Source organism: Salmo salar, chromosome 06 (genome assembly GCF_965601325.2).
Source record: "Salmo salar chromosome 06, fSalSal1, whole genome shotgun sequence".
NCBI lineage: Eukaryota > Metazoa > Chordata > Actinopteri > Salmoniformes > Salmonidae > Salmo > Salmo salar.
Genome location: NC_138296.1, coordinates 64,936,325 through 64,959,770, shown reverse-complemented (window position 1 = coordinate 64,959,770; position 23,446 = coordinate 64,936,325). Strand labels below are relative to the sequence as shown.

General features: G+C 42.5%; 1 protein-coding gene across 3 annotated transcripts in view; it reads left to right on the top strand.

Moving 5' to 3' along the window:
• Nucleotides 1-23,446, top strand: part of nkain2 (sodium/potassium transporting ATPase interacting 2) — a 185,419-nt gene that overhangs the window by 147,584 nt on the left and 14,389 nt on the right. For all 3 annotated transcript variants that reach the window (XM_014205110.3, XM_014205111.3, XM_014205112.3), the window contains exon 5: nt 18,215-18,275. In XM_014205110.3, coding sequence (XP_014060585.1) covers nt 18,215-18,275 — 61 coding nt within the window. The remainder of the gene's footprint in view (nt 1-18,214; nt 18,276-23,446) is intronic.

Sequence of the window (23,446 nt, the reverse complement as noted above, 5' to 3'; positions counted from 1 at the left end):
ACCTCTGTAAGTATAGTAGACCTCTGTAAGTATAGTAGGCCTCTGTAAGTATAATAGGCCTCTGTAAGTATAATAGGCCTCTGTAAGTATAGTAGACCTCTGTAAGTATAGTAGACCTCTGTAAGTATAGTAGACCTCTGTAAGTATAGTAGGCCTCTGTAATTATAATAGACCTCTGTAAGTATAGTAGACCTCTGTAAGTATAGTAGGCCTCTGTAAGTATAGTAGGCGTCTGTAAGTATAGTAGACCTCTGTAAGTATAGTAGGCCTCTGTAATTATAATAGGTGTTACGGCTTGGTAATTGTGGAGGAGGAATGAGGCGCAGGAAGCAGCGAACACAGGGTAGTGGTGTTTTTAATATACACTCACACAAAAAACAAATGTTCCCACACACAGGGGAGAAAATGCATACGGCGTCCAACAACGTCGACACGAACATAAGCCGTCCAACAAGAAACAATCATTAATCCCGCACGAACAGGAGCGGGCCAGCTAAACTAAATAGCCCCTCTAATGGCTAATTGTCACAGGTGTCACAAAATAAAAAAAGGGAAAAGCAAAAGGGAATCGGTGGCAGTTAATAGGCCGGTGACGACGACCGCCGAGCGCCACCCGAGCAGGAGGGGGCGCCACCGTCGGTGGGAATCGTGACAATAGGCCTCTGTAAGTATAGTAGACCTCTGTAAGTATAGTAGGCCTCTGTAAGTATAGTAGGCCTCTGTAAGTATAGTAGGCCTCTGTAAGTATAGTAGGCCTCTGTAAGTATAGTAGACCTCTGTAAGTATAGTAGGCCTCTGTAAGTATAGTAGGCCTCTGTAAGTATAGTAGGCCTCTGTAAGTATAGTAGGCCTCTGTAAGTATAGTAGGCCTATGTAAGTATAGTAGGCCACCAGAACAGCTTCAATGTGCCTTGGCATAGATTTAACAAGTGTCTGGAACTCTATTGGAGGGATGTGACACGATTCTTCCACGAGAAGTTCCATCGTTTGGTGTTTTGTTGATGGTGGTGGACAACGCTGCGCGGCTCTAGAATCTCCCATAAGTGTTCAATTGGGTTGAGATCTGGTGACTGAGACACATACACACACCCTTTAAACCCCCTATGCTCCTTTGAGACCCCTCTTTCAAAGTTACTGAGATCTCTTCTTCTAACCATGGTAGCCAAAATAATGAGAAACTCTGCATTTTTATACATGACCCTAAGCATGATTGGATGGGATGTTAATTGCTTAATTAACTCAGGAACCACACCTGTGAGAAGGAACCTGCTTTCAAAATACTTAGTATCCCTTGTCTACTCAAGTGTTTCCTTGATTTTGGCAGTTACCTGTGTGTAGACCTAGTCTGACTGCTAGTCTACCCGCTACACTCCCTCTCATCTCAGCAGGGGGACGGGATGGAGCCTAGGCTCTGGGCATGTGGGACTCTTTTTGTTGGAGTTGGAAGACTGTACACTGACCTTGTTTCACATGAAGAGGCTTTTATATTTGGGCTATGATGATGATACCCCGGTGAACCACGATATTTTGCACAGAAATGTTCATATTGTTTTCAGCTTAGTGAGGCTGTCTACCTGTGGATAAAGAAGTTGATCGTATGGATGAAGAAGTTAATCGTATGCCTGTGCACAGTCATCAATGCTGAGACATGCCAATGGGATGTGAAACACACATTATTTCGTCTCGTATTACTGGCTGCCTACTACTGTAGTGACTAATGGCCTTGCAGCAATATTATAAGGCAGAAAATTGTCAACGGGAAAAACAACTCTTCATCTTTCTAAAAGTGCAGGCTTAGGCCTGGCGGCAGCTTTTAGTGGCTTGGCAGTAGGCCATCCCAGGGGGTGGCAGAGGAAACGCAATTCCCTTATTGACGATTGGTTTTCCCTCCATTCTCCTCCAGAGTGTGTGTGTGGGTGTGTGTGTGTGTGTGTGTGTGTGTGTGTACGTGTGCGTGTGCGTGTGTGTGTGTGTGCGGCGACAGTATGCATGTGTGTGTGTGTGTGTGTGTGTTTTCTGTGTGTGAGCTTATGTGTGTGTGTGTGGTGTGTGTAGGGAAAACCGTCCCCAGTGTATCTTTCTTTCCCTCTCTCGCTCCCGCCACTTGTAATTATAGACCTCAGGCTCTCAGTGTGAGCAGGAGATTCCCACAATGCACCAGGATATTTCAGAACGACTTAATATATGGCGTGTAATTAGGGGAATGTTGATGTAACAGAGCGGGGTGTTGTTGCTGTGTCAATGATCATGTCGAGGGTTCCACATAGATAGATCCCAGGAGAACACGTTCTCTCCAGCCAGTGTGTGAAAGACAACCACCCGATACTTTACCTGCCTGGAGTTAGAACTATTCTTAAACTCTTGTCAGACACTGTGCAACCTATTTTGGATTAGATTTCAGGGCTACTTCTCAGGTTTATACGCATCTCAATGTATTTTACTCTGCACATTGGAAACGCGTTTCAGTCATAAACCGAACACTTACATTGTTTTGATTGAAAACAATCGTGAGATGGTGGATGACCATTGTTCCCTTTAGCGCATCATACGATCTGTCTACTGTAGGGACTATTGCACTCACATCAAACAAGGTTTGTGCGTCGAGTCTACAGTATATTCCATCACACGTTCAGCGAGTCTCTCGTGCAGTACAGTAGAATAGATACATAAACACAATTCCAAACACCAGTGAGAAATATGCTTACAGCCTGTCAGATATTATGTAGAAAATGATTGGAGTTATTGCAAGTTCAATAACGCTTAGTCTCCTAAACACAGGAGTTGGTTCAGTAGCATGGTGTCAAGAGAATGTTGGGTGCCAGGATCAATATGACAATGATTGAATTAAGTTCTCCCTGAAACATTGAAGGGGACTAGACGGGTGTCGGTGTCAGCAAAACCTTTGAGCTGCCTGACCGGGGGGGATTTAGAGGGCTTCTTCATTACTACACAGCCTGCATGGAGCCCAAAAATAATACAATGGTTTGATACTTCTTTCTGATATTTAGGTGCCATCTTTTAATGTTCCCGACGTCACTTTTGCATAGACTAGGAACAAGTTTCTGTGAGGATAAAAACAAGAGTCGCTGCACCTTTTTATTTCAAAGGCTAAAATATGCTTGGAGAGAGACCAAATCCATTAAGTTTTATGTCGAATCTAATGTCCAAAGTCTGTTATGTACTGTTATATAAAGTAAAACCTGGACCTGAGTGGTTCAGAGCACTAGCTTCTGTAGTGGAGGCATTTGGGAAGTGGTGTGTCGTGCTTTGTCATTATGACTGATAGCTGTGAGCCAAAGTCTACAGCCATTCAATCTGCAGACCTGGCCACAGTGTCCAGTATCTACTAGACATTGTACAAACCATGGAGTTAGAAACGATAACACAGCATTACACATACCGGTATTCCCATAATAACTGTGCCGTGCTGCCATAATGCATTTGTATTGTAAGCTTACGGCTGCTGTTGTCTTTGCGTAGCTTTTTACAAGCTTAGTGGAAAGCATTGGGCTGAATTTAGAATCAATTTGCTAAATTACCTCCCATACTCCATTCAAGCGGAGTACCCTCTGTAAGCGGCTTTGCGTTGCACTGGAAGTCTTAGCGACGGACATCATAATTGGGCTAAGAAACATTCCGAGGCACAATTGCATCCCAAACACACTTTTCCTATCTCAGACGTTCGAAGTGGATGGAAGACTGTTTAATTGTGTCTGGCAGCACGAGGCAACAATGTCAATTTTCCCCAGCACCTCTTTAATGGATAATGAATGGCTTTTGTTTCCTCACATGAGAATCTCAGGGAAGGAAATGACTGGTTCATTATCTTTCCCCCAAAATGAATGAGTGGCTCTTTGATCTGTTAACTGCGCAGACAACCGCCCTCTCTCTTCTCCTCCTCTCCTATTCTCTCCTTCCCCCTCTGCCAGACAAGAACACAATTGATCCACAACTTTTGGTTGTCCCTCTTCTTTCATTGAAGTACAGTCATTTGATAGGGTACAAAGTACCCAAGTAATAATTTCTTATCTCATATGTATTAATGGAAATAACCTGGAAGGTTAATCTAATTCAGTAATATCTATGAAAATGGGCCGCAGTGAAAGAGCCTCCTTGTGTGAACCACAATGATGACAATAAAGAGATAATTATAAGGATTACAGAGGAAGCATTTTCCCTGTCATCCACGCACCCACCGACTTCTTTTTTAGGCAGCTTCCTCGGCTCCGACAGAAGACGTTCCCCAAGTCTCACTGTTATCCTGCTGCTCTCTTTTCTAGCGTCAGAGCAACAGAGCAGCACCTTCTGCTAATGAGGTTTCTCTCAAAGCGGAGAATTGATGTAGGGGCCTCATCCGTTCATTTACAACCAGCCCAGACATTAGTATGGCTGTACGCGTCATTACGCCATAAGGAAAGCCTCCGTCTCAAAGTCATTAAATAGTGCATTGTACTAAGAAGCCTGCCTTGGATGGGACTGAGGAAGGCTTGAAATCGCTTTTGATGTTACTCCTCCCCTCTCCTCCAGTCCTCCCTGTCTTTGTTGTCTGAGTGAAGCTGTCTTTGTTTTGCTGTCAACACCAGACAGGCACGCAAGTAGCTACGGTAGACAAATAAGATGTTAATTGGCGCAGTGACCCTTTACCAAAGTAGTGTAATAAAGACAGCCCAAGCAGTTTGCAGTGGGGTCACCGTGACACTGTCAACATGAGACTGTTGGGCTAGGTGGCACTTAGCTGAGGGACCATATGGTATTTTCAGCTCTAGGGTTGTGAGGTTCGGCCGAAACTGTGATGTCTCACTGTTCTTTTGCCGCGTCCCATCTGCAATTACACTCCGTTCCCACCACCATAGGATGTCATTATCTAGGGAGAACGTGTTAATGTTCTGAGCTAGTCGGTGGAAAAATATCAGTTAAGACATTCTTGATTGGGGTCCATGTGGAATAAATTCATCTCGGTAGCACAGTGGTGCACCATGCTGTGGTAGGTAAGGTTGCTCTGGGAGTGTAATCACACAGCTCTGTGTGGGAGTTGAACCACTGATTATGGTTAACACTCTAGGTGATTAACGTCCTCCGTCTCACCTTCAGCACCGTACCGTGGCGAGGTCCAACCATGTTGCTTTGCACCATCGTCTGCTGCATGAACCTATTAGTGTAATGCAACACTGGATGAGAAGAGCTACAGCGCACTCTCCCATGGTGGAAAATAAAACTCACACCTACTGTTACTGTACAGAAGCCATCGCAGTTAACCATAAAAATGTACAGTACACTGACATATACTGTGTAGGTCTCATGCCATCCAACCTCTTTTTCACTGGTCTTGCTACTGTGATGATTTTATTTTGTCTATAAGAATGGCTGCTTGTCAGTTATTATCTGCAGTCAACCTCTGGGAGATGACGAGTGCAGCCAGCAAGACGCTGATATGTTGCCAGGCAGATTTCTCTGTTCTTCCTTCACACTGGGAGAGAGCAGAGGAGAGGAGAACAGTGGCGTCAAGGCCAGGCAGTGCACAGAGCCACAGAGCAGAGATCCAGCACACGCCACCAGAGTCCAGGGGAGAGCCTGGGGGACGGGGGGGGGGGGGGGGGGGGAAGGAGGGACAGTGAGAGGCGGCCATTTCATATGGCTGGATAAGCGGCTAAATGAGCTGTGTCCGGTACACAGTAGCATGGCTGACGCCTCAGAGCCCCGGGGCCAGATTCTCTAAGAACAGCCAAGGAGGACCCGAGGAGGACCATGAATCAGAAGAGCTTCCACGTTCACTCTAACAAAACTGTTTGATGAGGAATGATGAAGGTATGACTAACTGTTCTATTCAAAGCATGTGCACAGACTGTGTTTGGACAAGGACATGGTTTAATGCGAAAGTAATTGAAGTAACCCTGATATGAACTGTCAGAGTCAGTGCCAGTGCGACTGTATTGCTGCTACTAAAAGTTGCACATTTATATGCAGTAAAGTCACAGCTCTATGGAGTTGTAAGGGGACTCGGTCTGTAGAAAGGAGCAAACTTTGCCATTGACGGGTGCCTCCGATGACAGGTGCCATAGGGCTGCAGTATATGTAGCAGGCTGAACTCCTGGCTAGCACCACTTACTGTCAAACCTTAGCATTACAATTGTGTCCAGGACCCCATATCCAGCAAGACATTTCTCATAGACACACACACACACACACACACACACACACACACACACACACACACACACACACACACACACACACACACACTGGGAGGAATAATGTTTTCTTACTGGAGGAGACAGCTGTTGGAGTCCACAGCCCCTCCACTCCTCCATCACATCCTCCAACCTGTACAGACACACAACAGGCGTCCTGTGCCCAGGGCCAGAATACACTTTAATAAATGAGACTATTAACACAGCTATCGGGATGTGCTTATGAGAATATTTTCAATGACACTTGTAATGAATCACACCTTGTTTAATTACATAGTGCCCTCTGATGGTACTGTTGTTTTTTTCTTGGTTGGGGATTCCGAGTGGGTCTTTGAATGTGAGTGTAATTGTTTAGAGAAGAGCTATGGCCCGGTTCCATTAGCTAGAAGATTAAAGGGACGCACGGCATAACGGTAAGTTTCATATTTTCACCTATCACTCAGGCACTGTGAAAGCCCCTTTGTGTAGTATTTGCCTGGTTAATGGTAAAGCTCTTCGTGATATTATTTACCCTTCTCTGAATTTAGCCTGTTGATGAAGTGGGAGAATTATCATAAACCCTAAGTGTTTAAACAATGTCATCTCTGCTTTGCTGCTGTGATCTATTATGGGAGTAGTGGAAATACCTTGTGTGTTTTATTCTCCATATGATCCCACCATTTTAATTTCCATTTATTTTCCTGTTGTTTGGCATTTCTGTCATGATGGGATGAAAATTGCTCTCTCTCCCTGTCTCTCTGTCTTCAGACATTCATTTCTATTTTCTACCTGAACCTCTCTGTCACGGATCCCTCTGGAACTGTGTCATTACGCACACCTGGTCCCCATTCCCACTGATTGTAATTGTTTAAATGTGACCTTTGGTTTCCATTGGGCTGTCGATTATTGTTACAATGTCCGTTGGTCCTGTGAGTACCTGTGCTGTGTTGTTTTGGCTTTCGTGCCACTTGTATTGTGCAGATGATTACGGGTTTGTGCACTTGTGTTATTTATTCGAGGTACTCCTCGCTCTTGTTTGGGTCTCAACCCTGTGTTTTGTATACGTGTTTGTTTGGTCTTGGTCCCCATGCCTTTACATGGCACGCTGTAATTTGGGTCAATAAAAAACCCTATTACGCATTCCTGCGCCTGTCTCCGATCCCTTTATACCAACGTGACACTCTCCCACTGCCTTCAATGTTCATTTCAATGGCTACTGTTCAAAGAAGATAACAGAATGGAAAGATGCGTATCTTTAGAGAAATCACTATTGAAGACCTGGTGAGCCAATTTGGTCAGAAGTAATTTTAAGAGGATTGGAGGAGGTATCAGTTATGGCGGAGGGATCTGCTCCTCTGGTGCACCGACGAAGGAAAAACACTTTGCTTTTCCTCATCCAAGTCTTTCAATGTCGAATTAAACAAAAAAGCAAAGTCCACATTGATAGATGAATCCAATTCATTAAGCCAGGATAGGTGCTTCGCTCCAATTTCCGCTTCTTTCGACAATCAATTTTTCTTTGCCAAAGACTACACGTGTTTCACGCCTGTGCATGTATAGAAAGACATTTTATGTTTTGCTTTCAGTTCTGTGAATAGTGAATGCCTTAGCCCCTGTAATAAAATGGACCAGTTTTGACAGTGGCCAACACCTTGAGGGAAGTGAATCAATTGGCCTCATTAAATGTTAGGCCCTAAAGGCACACAGAGACCATGGCCGCACGGAATTGCGATCTTAGACTAATTGTTGTGTTGAAACAGTCATGCTTGGCAAATCATTCACGAGACATCTGTCAGTCTGGCTCACAACGTTACCACAGAGGCTTCAGTATCAATCTCAGGCCCCTTTCCCCATGTCTGTCTCTCTTCTTATTCGAAGCCTGTTTCTCTGTGTGTCTCTTCGTTCTCCACTCTCTGTGAGATGGGCTTGTTGTTGTGGCTGAATGAGTAACGGTGTGGACATGTGTTGAGTGACAGGGAAGCTGATATTGTCGGGATCTCTGAAGTGTCGGAGCATCTCATCTGATAAGCCAGAGAGCGAGAGCGAGCTCAACGGCGAGGGAGGGCGAAAGCGGGCGCCTATTTTTCAAATGTCAGAAACGACATGGGACGCCGCTTGATGAGTCCCTGTGAGCTGTGAGCACAGTGTTTCATTCAGCTGCTTTAATTGCGGGAGCCTTTTGCTCCCAACGCCGACGACGCCCCATATCACAGAGCTGGAGATGATCAGTCTCCCTCCACACCACTGAGGTGATTGTAACCAGTGGACAAAAAGGGCAAGCTAGCACAACACTAATGCTGCTGGGGCTGTCATTTGAATAAATGGTGGCTTCAACCCCCCCCCCCCCACACACACACACAGACAAGATGACATTGTCTGAAATGCATAGAAACACTGGTCTTAAAGACCTCAACTGCCATCTAATTTTTCAATCTCAAAGTTTTGTCCGTGGTAAAGCGTTGTAGTGACACACTGACACTGTGTTAGTAGCAGCCTACAGCCTCGGTCACGACACAACATTGTCAGAGTAATAAGAAATAGCTGTCTGTCATTGTGACATGTAGGATACACTGCAGAGACGTTCAGCTCAGCCGCGTATGTCTTGACAAGGGGCAGATTATTTGTAAGCTCTCCGCTGTCACAATAGGTGTATACATTGTGTTTGGCTAAAGAGCAAACAGCCTCGGTGTATGAAAAATGGCGACGACAGTGTGTTGACACGTGTTCTTAATGTGTTGAATTATGTTGAGATATTCGGCTAGTGTTAAGAAGGCGCTTGACCCTGCCTCTGTCACACTTCCTGTGTTATCCCTCCAGTGCCTAATACAAGTCCTGCTCTCTCTTCAATCTCCTCTCTTCCCCTCCTTCTCTCCTCTCTTCCCACTGTGTTGATCTTTAAATCCCGTTGTCTATTACAGCGTTTGTCAGGATAGCACCTTTCACTTCAATCCGTTATGCCTCGTCAGGGAAAGGAAATATCTCTGACGTGTTATAAAATGGCCATTACTCACTCCTTGAGGGCTTTGGGAGGTCACAAAACCAATTATCAGGAAGTCACGCAGGCCGTACACCAAGTGACTTATGACCTCCCAATTTTTCACCATGACCCTCATATTTAGGAGAAAAGATGGGACATCTAGAAATAAAATCTATCAAGCTTCACATGGGTGCATCAGAATTTACAATTACAAATATACTGATAGTCAGGCGTATATTGAGCATCCCCGACTACCTTGCAAAGGATTTGTTTGCGTTCCCCTTTTTGCATAGAGGTCAAAACTACCATCAGCTTTACCATCTTCTTGGCAGACCGATATTAGCTGGCTTGCCATTAATTTTGAGAGTTGACGCTTAGAATACAAAACAAGCATCTACTCAAGGCTCTCAGGGCTCAGTACATTACAAAGGCTAGGTTGGCTTGGTATTCAAACAGTATTTTGGCCTAGATCAATGGAGAGATGTCTGAATGCATTATAGTAAACAAAGAGCAATTATGCTCCTAGCTCAGAGTTGGCTTTTACAGCAAGCAATCAATCCCTGGACAATGGATATGGGAGCTAAGGGCCACATAATGAATGATTATCAAGTGAAGGAAAGTATCTCTGCAAAGCCAATAAGGTTAGCCAATAAGACCAGAACCAATTAAGCAGAGTTGTCTATGTTGAGATGCTTTGCCTTAGGTAAAACACATTAGCTAACCCACCTTGGGTCACTTCCATCAATTTAATACTGTAGTCGTGTGTGGGTATGTGTGGAAGCAGCATCAATATAGATAGAAGGATATGGAATGTACCTTTAATGGTCTACTCGAGACCCATACCTGTAACCCTGACCAGTGACAATGAGAACAAATAGTCCTTTCCTGTGTGGGTAGTGTTACCAAGCAGTGCAAACCCAGTAAAGGTCATTCCACCTTAACCTTCTGCCAGTCAACATGCATGCAACAACCATGTCACGTAACCAGCCTATTGAACAGCGTCTAAGGGTTCTCGTTTCAATCTTGACTCTTTGTCAACAGGAGTGCACAGCAAATAGAAATATGCGATAATGGAAGCGATTTCTCAATTCAATCCTGTCTGGCCATGGCATGTTAGCCTGGCTGGTGGGACTTTAAACGTCTCTGTCTGAGGTATAAAGGAAATGGGAAACTGTAAGAGGGAAATAATGGTCAAACACTTCACAAGCATCTCTGTGTATTTGAGGAGAGAAGAGAGTGGGAGGGAAGCACCACCCATGTGTTTATTGTGCTGTAACATTGCTATGTCAAAAAGTGACTCATTCTCCTCTATGGTTAAGTGCCTTCTCAATTGTGAAAGTGGAAAATTGGGTCTGATGAATGTCGTTGAAGAATCACAGTATTCTCACAGGAAAAGAAGACTTCTGTCTCATTTCTGATCATTTGGTACCACTGGGACAACGCAACAGCTATCTTGGAGTAAAAGAGCTCTCTCAGTACAATGCATTGATTTATCTCTTTGGATTCCCTAGAAATATCAGGGTAGCCATGCAGGGAATATAATGTTGTTAAAAGATCATTATCAATGATTTCTTTAGGGAATGACTTAATAAATGTGACCTTTCAGATGTGTTGATGTGTTTAAACCACCTACTCTTTCAACATTCAGTGATTCTGCTAAATGTGCATATTTCATAATTACAATGCCAGGTTTGGGCAAGAGATTCAGACTAATGTTGAATAATCCTTCATATTCATGTATTTTTTTATCTAGCGGCTTAATATTGATTGCCTGTTACTTAGTCATTTTACTTTCATTTGCATTGTGGTGCATTTTTCCAAAGCTTCGAATTTGACTTATGATTTGTCTGAGGTACAGGGCAAGATACATTTTCCGCCACATAGAGCTATGTGTACTTACCGTCAGGCTTCTTTGAGAGTAAAAAGGGGAATCTTTTAGGGCTTCTGGAACATATGCACTGTGACAGAATGATCTGGTTTGGTGGAATCTCTCCTTACTTTGTGTGAGATATCTTCTTACTTAAAATATGTCATGTTTCAATTTCTCAAAACTCTTTCAGGCAAGTTTCTTTTCCATTCATCCTTTCATCCTCTTTCTGGCAAACTGTGGCCAATGATTCAAGAAGTAAACTCGTTTGAGAGCATTAATTATTCAGCAAGAAAATGAGTCTAATTTATTGGAGAGGTTTGACATTTTTAGCATCCTCATTTGAATTTTCACTTTTTCACTTACAAGCATTTGATTATTGAACCACTCGTATTGATTACAAAATGTATTTCTAATCACACAAATGAGGAAAAGAGTATATCTGTTTCCCAAATGGCACCCTATTCCCTATATTCCATTACTTTTGATCAGGGGCTGGTCAAAAGTAGTGCACTATATATGGAATAGGGTGCTCTCCTCCTTCATTATGTACAATGATTTACGCTACAGCCTATAGTAGATAAATCTTTCCTTTGACCACTTTTCCTCCTCTCCTCTTACAAAATGATGCCCACCAGCTGAAGACTCAATAGAGAAGTCAATGAGCTTGGCCCTCGGCCATGATTAAGGAAGTAAACGGTTAATTTAGCTACCTAACAAGACCAACGTCAATGTGGAACTCACAGCACAAGCTCAGGAGGTCTTTGCTGTGGAGCCTCTCCTTCTTCTGTAGGGAGACTAATTCAGATGAAGAGCCCGGTAGGTCGCCCAAGGAGGATTAGAATGAAGAGAACTGAATTGCTTTCTGCTCTAAGGTTGGAAGATTATTGAAGACACAGAGGTTTATTTTAATTACACCCACAGAATGGTCCCAGCTCACAGCTGAAAGTCTGAAAGTTCTATCTACATTAAATGGAACCTAATGAATTCTTCGATATCTTATTTTTTTAAGGATTCAAAAATTCACTGTCAAACAATGATACACTGATGTACCAATATATAAAAAGTTACACCAGGAGACATTAACTTGGGATTGCACTAATGAGTGTAGTTTTACATTAGAATAACAGTAGCATTACTGGGTTATTTTTTTAATTTAACTAGGCAAGTCAGTTAAGAACAAATTCTTATTTATAACGACAGCCTACCAGGAACAGTGGGTTAACTGCCTTGTTCAGGGGCAGAAGGACAGATTTTTATCTTGTCAGCTCGGGGATTTGATCCAGCAACCTTTCGGGTTACTGGCCCAACCCTCTAACCACTAGGCTACCTGCCGCCCCTTTCTTACTGCATACTGTGCAGATTAAACTGTCTTTGATGGTTGTGAATGTGCGAGGGGTGATGCTTTGCCATCATTGAATTATCATGAATCCTGAATACATTGCTCAGGGCCCATTTTCCAAATGTTCTCCAGTCTTTTTTCTTCTCGGTATGGGGTTAAATACTAGGGAAACATTTCAGCGAGGCTTTCACTTGTCCTCAACCTGCCTGTGCAGTCTTACCCACAGTGTATGCAGTACCTCATTTAGAATGATGCATCAGCATGCCATCCACAGCATCTACCCCCAACCGCTCTGATATGTGGCCAACAGAAAGCCCCATTTTATAGGAACTGCTGAAATGCCATTTGGCTTTATTGTGATGAGTAATAAAACACACATTGAACCTTTAGCGTACTCTGTAAATGCCCCAAAATATATACAATCAGCATTTCCCTGAGCCAGGTCTGGTTTTACAAGAGTCTGTATGCCAGCAGTTGTCCTATTTAAAAGGTTTAATGGAGTCAATGTACTTAGATGTTTGCCCTTGATGTGTTGTAGCTTGCTTCCATTTCCTGGGGATGCAACCCCAGTAAAAAGCTAAGGTTCCACTGAAAGTCTGTTTGCTGGTGAAAGCTGTGAGATGTGGCTGCAAATAACCAGTTGTTGGCATGGTACGCAGCTCTGCCCCGTCTATAAACGTTAAGGAGCAAAGTCACCCGCAGCGAGCCAAGGAACACAGGAGGATGGAGTCAAGGACATGTGAATTACCTTTTGCACAAAGTGAGCCTCTCACAGTTTGAAATGGGAGTCTACACTGAGACAGAAATAGGTTGAGTGATGCCACATCAGCACCTGAAAATGGATTAAACTACAGGATTGTGCCCACTTTTTATGAGGAAATAGGTTAGCTGGGAAATGTCCTCCACATCAATAATTGTATGAAGGACCTTTGAAGTTATATTTTCCTTGCCGATCTCTAACATGGTTGGGTGAAGAAAAATATCTGATTATAATACTATAGATAGTAAAATGTGAGGTGTTGGAAGTGAGATGCAGGGGTAGGTGAAAAGCCAAGACGCAGGATTTCAACATATTCAGTAGCATGCTCACATCTGTAGACTTTGTATAGCAGTGGAAGCTGCTGAGGAGAGGAAAAAATTGTTGGAAAAATTGTCCAACAATTGTTTACAGACAATTTTACTTTTTAATTTAACAATTTACAGACAAAAATTACTTGTGTCATGCACAAAGTAGATGTCCTACCCGACTTGCCAAAACTATAGTTTGTTAACAAGAAATTTGTGGAGTGGTTGAAAAACGAGTTTTAATGACGCCAATGTAAGTGTATGTAAACTTCCGACTTCAACTGTGTATACAACTGTATATATAAAATGTTTCCAACAATTGTTTACAGACAGATTATTTCACTTATAATTCACTGTATCACGATTCTAGTGGGTCAGAAGTTTACATACACTAAGTTGACTGTGCCTTTAAACAGCTTGGAAAATTCCAGAAAATGATGTCATGGCTTTAGAAGCTTCTGATAGGCTAATTGACATCATTTGAGTCAATTGGAGGTGTACCTGTGGATGTATTTCAAGGCCTACCTTCAAACTCAGTGCCTCTTTGCTTGACATGGGAAAATCAAAAGAAATCCGCCAAGACCTCAGAAAAAAAATTGTAGACCTCCACAAGTCTGGTTCATCCTTGGGAGCAATTTCCATACGCCTGAAGGTACCATGTTCATCTGTACAAATAATAGTCCGGAAGTATAAACACCATGGGACCACGCAGCCGTCATACCGCTCAGGAAGGAGACGCCTTCTGTCTCCTAGAGATGAATGTACTTTGGTGCGAAAAGTGCAAATCAATCCCAGAACAACAGCAAAGGACCTTGTGAAGACGCTGGAGGAAACAGGTACAAAAGTATCTGTATCCACAGTAAAACGAGTCCTATATCGACATAACCTGAAAGGCCGCTCAGCAAGGAAGAAGCCACTGCTCCAAACCGCCATTAAAAAGCCAGACTACGGTTTGCAATTGCACATGGGGACAAAGATCGTACTTTTTGGAGAAATGTCCTCTGGTCTGATGAAACAAAAATAGAACTGTTTGGCCATAATGACCATCGTTATGTTTGGAGGAAAAAGGGGGAGGCTTGCAAGCCGAAGAACACCATGCCAACCGTGAAGCACGGGGGTGGCAGCATCATGTTGTGGATGTGCTTTGCTGCAGGAGGGACTGGTGCACTTCACAAAATAGATGGCATCATGAGGTAGGAAAATTATGTGGATATATTGAAGCAACATCTCAAGACATCAGTCAGGGAGTTAAAGCTTGGTCGCAAATGGGACTTCCAAATGGACAATGACCCCAAGCATACTTCCAAATTTGTGGCAAAATGGCTTAAGGACAACAAAGTCAAGGTATTGAAGTGGCCATCACAAAGCCCTGACCTCAATCCCATAGAAATTTTGTGGGCAGAACTGAAAGAGTGTGTGCGAGCAAGGAGGCCTACAAACCTGACTCAGTTCCACCAGCTCTGTCAGGAAGAATGGGCCAAAATTCACCCAACTTATTGTGGGAAGCTTGTGGAAGGCTACCCGAAACGTTTGCCCAAGTTAAACAATTTAAAGGCAATGCTACCAGATACTAATGTAAACTTATGTAAACTTCTGACCCACTGGGAATGTGATGAAAGAAATAAAAGCTGAATTAAATCATTCTCTCTTCTATTATTCTGACATTTCACATTCTTAAAACGTGGTGATCCTAACTGACCTAAGAGTGGGAATTTTTACTAGGATTAAATGTCAGGAATTGTGAAAAACTGAGTTTAAATGTGTTTGGCTAAGGTGTATGTAAACTATCGACTTCAACTGTAGATTGATGCTTCTAATTGTGCATGTTATAAACAAAAAAAATTATGATTAAAGATTGTACTCTATGGTTGGATTGATGTATTTTTTTCAGTGCTACATTTATTTGTCAGACCTCCTTCTACAAGGCCTGGTCTATGAGAGGCCTAATCATCTATGTACACATATTTTGTTGACGCCTAGGCTATAGAGATGCATTCAGGTAATGAACTCATTATTAGCATCAACATTTTAATTTGATTACAATTATTTATTGTCAATCATTCTTGAATTTATTAGGCTATACAATTAAGTAGATCAATGAACTGATAATACATTCATACGTTACTTTTTATCCAATCATTTTTGGATATGAATATTGCATTCTATTATCCATCCTATGTGAAAAATGTTCATTAATGTTAATTTGTGTATTTATAATAATAATCTGAAAATCAGTCTGAAATGGATATTTCGCCTATTGTTCATGTCCATATAGCCATGGACAATGTGGTAAAGAACTGTTATTCCTCATTTCTTTTTTATTTACTTTTTCGCTCGCTTGACTCACTTTTCTGGGGGGAAAATCCGTTAAACAGTGAGTCAATTTTGTCTGGCCTTATCTAGTTTCCAAAATGCAATAGCCATAGTATGTATTTGATTTCTAACAACCAATATGAAACCCTTTTTTTTTTAAGTCAAAATATTTCTAATGCTGGAGAATGTTTCTAGTCAATTTCTCCCTGGCTGAATTGGTGCATTCAGAAAGAATGGGACCGTTTTGAAATCACTCTCCTACTACAGTACATTGCATTGTCATGCCTGTTGAATTTCACAAGTGCTGCACATAGATTGAACGTATCCTCTGCCTCAACACTCCTTGACCTTTGAGCAGGGATGTGCGTGTGATCCATGCATACAACAGCACCCTCCAACTATAATAAGGCCAACATGCGATCGCAATCGCACCCGTGCAAAACATGCCACTCATTCAGTGTCGTGGCTATCAGCTGCACAACATAGGAGACTATTCATTTATAAGGCTCCTGATTCAATCAGCCTTTGAACAGTAGTGCAGTCAATCATATTCAAAGTCAACTGGACAAAGCTGCTTTTTGAAAGTGATGGTTATGAAGCTATGTAGTAGAGATGTGTGTCTAACTCCCACCCAGACAATAGAGAACGGCGATGTTGCGCGTCTTTGTTTATTCTGAGGAGACGCGGCTCATACTACTTGCGGTGAGATCAATCATGCTCCCAGACTTATTCTCAATTATTAATGGTTTCCTCAGTAACTCTGCATGTATTATTCAGATGTATAGAATCTAATTTTAACCTGCCAGTCGGGAGTCATCGTCACAGTGGTATTTCCTACGGAGTAGAACGGTTTGTGTATAAAGGAGCCTTTATCATAAGAATACCCTTCTCTATTTACAGGAGACAAATTAGGTTTACGCCCTGTGACACGGTTCAAAACGAGATGCCATTGGGTAATCAGAGGAGCTTTGTGTGTGTGTGTGTGTGTGTGTGGTGTGTGTGTTGTGTTTCTGTCTGATAATAACGCCCATGCGACAAACAAAAAAACAGCTCCTTTGTCTCACCTTCTCAGTGCTCCTAATGGGTAAAGTGTGCAGTGTATTGTGTGAGTGGTGGGGCCCGGATCGTGTGTGGCATGTGTCCTTCACATCAGGGCACAGTATTATGCAAATGGCCCAGTCTGGAGATGTATTGCATCTGTGTGAGTGTTGGCCTGTGCTCCCAGCCAGCTACAGAGACAGAGCAGGGGGAGAGGGGGAGGAAGGGAGCGCCACATTATTTAGAGTAAATGAGGGCAAGACCTTGAAATATTCCTGGAATTTTAAATCTGTGGTTGCTCAGATTTACAACTGTGTCTGTTTATCGGGCAGGGCGGGGTAGAAATGAAATACAAAATAGCTTACTGTGTCTTTATGCATTAAGTTAAATGATCTGATTAAACGATGAACACAGATTATAAAAAAAGCCATGTTGGCTAAACTCTCCATCATGGTAGGGGCCACCATGATGAATCTCAATGCACACACTGCTGGTTGCATGCCAGCATGACCCTTAGACTCCAGACAGCGCCTGAATATGAGGACGGCACACCCATTATCCACATGGGTATCTATAGTGCTGTCTCGTGCATGGCCTCATGTCTAACTGAATCCTCTGTTACATTGAGAATGTCCATTCCTCTCCACTTACACGCTGACCTCAGTCTGACCCCCAGCATCTGTATCGCGCAATCCAATCAGAGACCTCCAATTCTTGGTCTATGAAATTACAGGCCTAAGGAAGAGCGGGGAAAGAGAATAATATGGTTGTGTTGTTCTGAGTTGTATTAGTGCCTAGAGCAGGGATATCTACTATACTACTGTGTTGTACTTTGGATAAGCCTTCAATTACATTTCCTATGTTCGCCTGGCTTTCTACTGTTACACTTAATCCACTTAATCATTATATTAGGTGACTCATTTTAAATACAGACTTATTAAGAACCGCCAAGCCCACATTATTAGCCCCGACCATTTAAAAACAAAAAAATGTTTGTGGAATGTCTCTTAAACCATGTATTTCCATTGTCGATGCAAGGTTTCTTTTTTCTCTCTTTTTCCATCGTCGTCTCTCTTCCTCCTCTCTATATGACCCATTTCCTAGAGCAGAGTGATGCATTATATGCTGTACTAACACCTGTTCCCTCAACACAGATATTGTTAGATGGTATTAGATTAGATGCTAACACCTGTTTCCTCAACACAGAATGTTTTCCACTTGGAGATGCTCTTCTGATCTCTATCTTGTTCCCATTTTGTATCACCGGTGGCTCATATTTTCCCACCAATATTCTTTTGTAGCTCTCTGCAGCTCTTGAAGGCATGGACACAAAAATCGATGTTTCCTCCACTGATTGTGCTATTCTAATTAGTCTCTATCTCACTGTAAAATGTCACAACTCATAACTGCAGACTAACTTAACTTTCCTCGTTTCTCTTTTGCAGCTTGTTGGGTTCATCTATGCCTGTTATGTGGTGAAGCTCATCTCAGAAGAGGAAGACAGCTGTGAGTATTGCCTTTCAACGAATATTGTAGATCTAGGAGAAATATACCCGATTCCTACAGTCGCACATTTAAAGGCGATTATCATTTCCCTTTGCTTGTTATAATGATGACTCAGTGCCATCTCACCTCATGTGCCTCAGTTGCCCCATTCACGTCATATCAGAAACTCAGAGTTAAAATTAAAATGAGCATAAGTTATTTGCGTATTGGTTGATTCTGATCATTCCCAAGTGGGAAACTCGGGTATCATCTTTCTACAAAGAGTAAGCAAGTTGCAAATTTCAGAGTTTCCGACATGACATGAATGTGGCAAGTGAAACACACCTTTTATTCATAAGCTTTACCTGACCAATCACATAACTCCAGTTACTGATGTTTTGCTACAACAGTACTAATGAGCCATTTTCCTGGACTCGCTCCATGATATAATAAATACCTAATTATTTTATGTCCAGGTAAATATATACAGTATGTCTGGCTCAAGGCTGACATCTCTGTATTCCTGCATTTACAGAGTACTTAATTTACTCTAATAACCGAGCATTGGCATGGCCATTACTCTTCTGGTAGGATCTTTAGATTTAGCCAAGTTTAATGCTCCAGCAAAAATTTACATTTAAAAGTCCAATTGCCTTGCTCCAAGATGCATGAATTATTCTCTTTGGCCGCTGCCTCTTTTTCACAAGATTAGAAAGCAAGACATATACTGGGACAGGAATTACTTTTTGTGTTATCGTCATTTAGAAATGAATATTGATTGCCCCAAGACATGTGCTAGTTCTCCTTGTTACTCGTCTTGCTTTGGAAACATAGTATGTGCTGGAAAGAATGCATTTGCCAACTACCCCGGCATGCTAGATCAATACCATTTAGTTTTTAGCAATCTCTCTTGCATTCTCTCCATTTGCAACATTCGTCACCAAGCAGCAGCCATAAAGAGAAAGAAGGAATGAGAGGGGATAGAGACCGAGAAAGAGAGAGGGGGGGGGGGGGTCACATGAGGCGACATGATTGCACATTGCCTTCTCTATCGTTTCAGAACATTTTTCACTACACTACCGTTCAGAATTTTGGGGTCACATAGAAATGTCATTGTTTTTGAAAGAAAAGCAAATTTTTGGTCCATTAAAAGAACGTCAAATTTATCAGAAATACAGTGTAGACATTGTTAATGTTGTAAATGGCTATTGTAGCTGGAAATGGCACATTTTTTATGGGATATCTGGGAGGAGTGGGAGGCCCCGGTGCACAACTGAGCAAGAGGACAAGTACATTAGAGTGTCTAGTTCGAGAAACAGACGCCTCACAAGGACTCAACTGGTAGCTTCATTAAATATTACACGCAAAACACCAGTCTCAACGTCAACAGTAGAGAGATGACTCCGGGATGCTGGCCTTCTAGGCAGAGTTCCTCTGTCCAGTGTCTGTGTTCTTTTGCCCATCTTAATCTTTTATTATTATTGTGAGATATGGCTTTTTCTTTGCAACTCTGCCTAGAAGGCCAGCAGCCTGGAGTCGCCTCTCCACTGTTGACGTTGAGACTGGTGTTTTGCGGGCACTATTTAATGAAGCTGCCAGTTGAGGACTTGTGAGGTGTCTGTTTCTCAAACTAGACACTCTAATGTACTTGTTCTCTTGCTCAACTTTGCACCGGGGCCTCCCACTCCTCCTTCTATTCTAGTTAAAGCCAGTTTGTGCTGTTCTGTGAAGGGAGTAGTACACAATGTTATACAAGATCTTCAGTTTCTTGGCAATTTCTCGCATGGAATTGCCTTCATTTCTCAGAACAAGAATAGACTGACGAGTTTCAGAAGAAAGTTCTTTGTTACTGGCCATTTTGAGCCTGTAATCGAACCCGCAAATGCTCCAGATACGCAGCTAGTCTAAAGAAGGCCAGTTTTATTGCTTCTTTAATCAGGACAACAGTTTTCAGCTGTGCTAACATAATTGCAAAAGTGTTTTCTAATGATCAATTAGCCTTTTAAAATGATAAACTTGGATTAACTAACACAACGTGCCATTGGAACACAGGAGTGATGGTTGCTGATAATGGGCCTCTGTACGCCTATGTAGATATTCCATAAAAAATCGCCCGTTTCCAGCTACAATAGTCATTTACAACATTAACAATGTCTACACTGTATTTCTGATCAATTTGATGTTATTTTAATGGACAATTTTTTAAAATTTTCTTTCAAAAACAATGACATTTCTAAGTGACCCCAAACCTTTGAACGGTAGTGAATATTACCTTGAGTTTCATAATCACAGTTATTAATTTAAGATTGGATACAGCATGCCTTTATTAAGAGTGCCCGGCTCCCCTAGGTCCGCCCCTAGGTCAGTACACTAACAATACTTTTAGTGTACTGACATTATACCTGACTGCTGGTTAGTGTTGTCGCAACCCAACATACAGTACTGCTCACCAGCAATAGGGATTCATATAAAAAAAGTTCCAGTGGTGGTAGAAGAAGGCTTTGCCTCTGATAACTGTGTGATCACCTTCAATATGTACACAGTACACTGAACATGGGAGCTGGTATGAGAGATATTACTAAGAGTGTGTGCGGTTTGGTTGCTCTCTCAAGCTAGAAAAAGACTGAGTCAAATAAGTGATGCGGCACTTAGTAGGCTATTTCCTCTACATTTAGCATGGGTATCTGAGTGTAAAAAAAAATGCGGCATTTCTCCTGGCTCTGCTGGAGCCCCTGTACAGGGAGCCAACACTAGGTAGGCAGGAGTACTAAACCATGACCACAACCAAACGTGAGTATCTCAGCTAGCTGAGATTGCCTATCAGACCGTGTCTCTCTCTCTCTCTCTAAAGAGTATCCCCAGACATAGCTTTCCCATCTTTAGAGCCCAAATGTCACTGCCCAGAATGGGGAGTACCTCAATCTGGCATATTATATAGCCCATCCTGGATAAGTAAAGGATTCCCTCAGGCATTGTTATGATAAAAGTCATTTTGGTCCCAATTAAGAGACGATTATATTTGCCACTCAATAATGGCAGTAAGAAATATGCCATTCAGGGGAAATTAAGCTCAAATTGGAATTTACCCTTGACAATCTCATTGATGTATTTGATGTATTCCAGAGTTGGAATTTAAAGAACCTGGAAAAAGCCCATGAAGTATAATACTATATTTGCAGTGGGAGGGGGGTAGTGGTGGTGATCATTTCAGTCATGTAGCTGTGTTTAATTTGGCCAAACACAGAGGAATAATATTGTTCATATCCTCCAGTGAATGAGAATGGTATTGATGGTTTGATCCCTGAAGCATGAGGAAACACTAATCTGGGAGCCGTATTGGCCATTACAGCTCTAATTAATATAGTACATGAAGCACCTCAGCGAAAGTAATGAACAGCTAAAACCAATCAACACGCTCACTCCGTAATTACAGCTACTATCAAGGGTAATGTCCCAGGGTCCATTTAAAAGAAAGGATGGTATTTTAAATTATTTTGCCTCCAAGAGAGGAAAGAGAGAGAAAAGATGAGAGAGGGGGAATCAAGATGCAGCTAGTAGTCTGTTCAAGGTGCTGTAAATACTTTTTTGGGCGTTCATAACAAGGAAATTAGGTTACAGCTTCCTCTATGGGATTTGCAATCAGGTTCAGTGTACCAGGAAGGTGGAATGTCATGTTGATTGGCCCTCGGCGGCATTTCATTTGCCACTGCTTTGTCATAACAACTTGTTGTGAGTACTTAAGACAAAGCAATTTGGAGACATAGACCAAGTCGTGCTGACTACAATTCTCAACAATACTGCCATTAAACCTTCCCCTATAGCTAAAGCCTACTGAATAAAGCCCAATCAATACGTGGCTATATCTTTGGGGGAAGGCGTGCCTGTATATCTCTGAATGCTAATAGTGTTTTACTGGCATCTTTCAGGGCTTTTTGTATAGATGAGCTACTAATAATCCACCTTAGCTATTAGCATCTGTTTTAGTGTGTTTAGTCATCAAGTGAGCACTATTTGTCATATTAGCATGGTAAATATAAGTAGCTGCAGGCATTTAACATTATTCCCTCCAGCAAAAGGAAAATATTAAAATAGCTTTTCATTACACACATAATGGGTTCAGTCAGTCGGTTACTCAGTGTAACATTCTAACAGTCAATGACCAATCATATTCACCTGGAGAAAACTGAAATCACGCCCAATGATGGGCCAATGGATGCCGAGCACGCCCTCAGAAGCCCCACCTTCCTGGCTATAATCCCGGGGCACGCATTCATTTCCTCAATGTTTCGCTCTTCAGCTCGCCTGAAGGAAGAACGTATCATGTAATTTGCTAACTTTTGAAGCACACGAAGACTACGAAATTCAGCTCCGACTTTGGTTTGTTAGTAGGGAGTGAGTACTCGTCCCAATAGATGTTACGAATTTTGACTCTTCGTATCGGTTTTTGTCAAAAACCCATTACTTTCTGCACTGCTTGTGTTTCCTTGCTTTAGTACGATTGCCAGTGGTAAGAGTAAGTTCAAAAAGGCTAACCAGGCGAGTTGGAACCTCCGACCGTGCCCTAGGGCATGTGGTTTCAAAATGAAAATTAAAGATACTCATGAGTGCTTTGCTGTTTAAATGGAGTGGAAACACGCTCAGGAGGTCTTGGCTCGGACCAGTTCGTGTGACCATTGTCTCCTCCTGGCTTCAACTTCCATTGGGCATCAGGCTGACTTTGTGAGAAAGATTTGGGCTGCTGGCGAAGGGTTTCCGGTGAAGCAACCTCTGGAATGGGGTTGTCTGAGGCCGGGAGAGAGCAGCAATGGTGGTCGGAGTTGATAGGGCTGTCATCACAGCCGAGTGAAGCTCATTCCAGTTTCTCTGGCATTGATCGGATTCCCGGAGATGATATACTGTACTATCCCTGGATGGTTCTGGAGGATTTTCAGAGTGTGAATCGAATGACATCAATCCGGGGCAGCCTAAAGCCCCAGCTTTTGGATTCAGCCAATGAGAGTGAACCATTGGTGGTTAATACGCCTTTGATGGAGCTGTGTCGTAGGGCGGCAGATCACCTAGGGGTGGATTGGCCGTCTTCTCCCCCACAGCAGAGTTCCTCTAGGTTTGGGGGAAGGTATCTACCTCCTGTTCCTGCAGCTGTGAAGCATCGCTTACCCCTGCTTATCCCTGAGCTAAAGGCGACCCGGGAT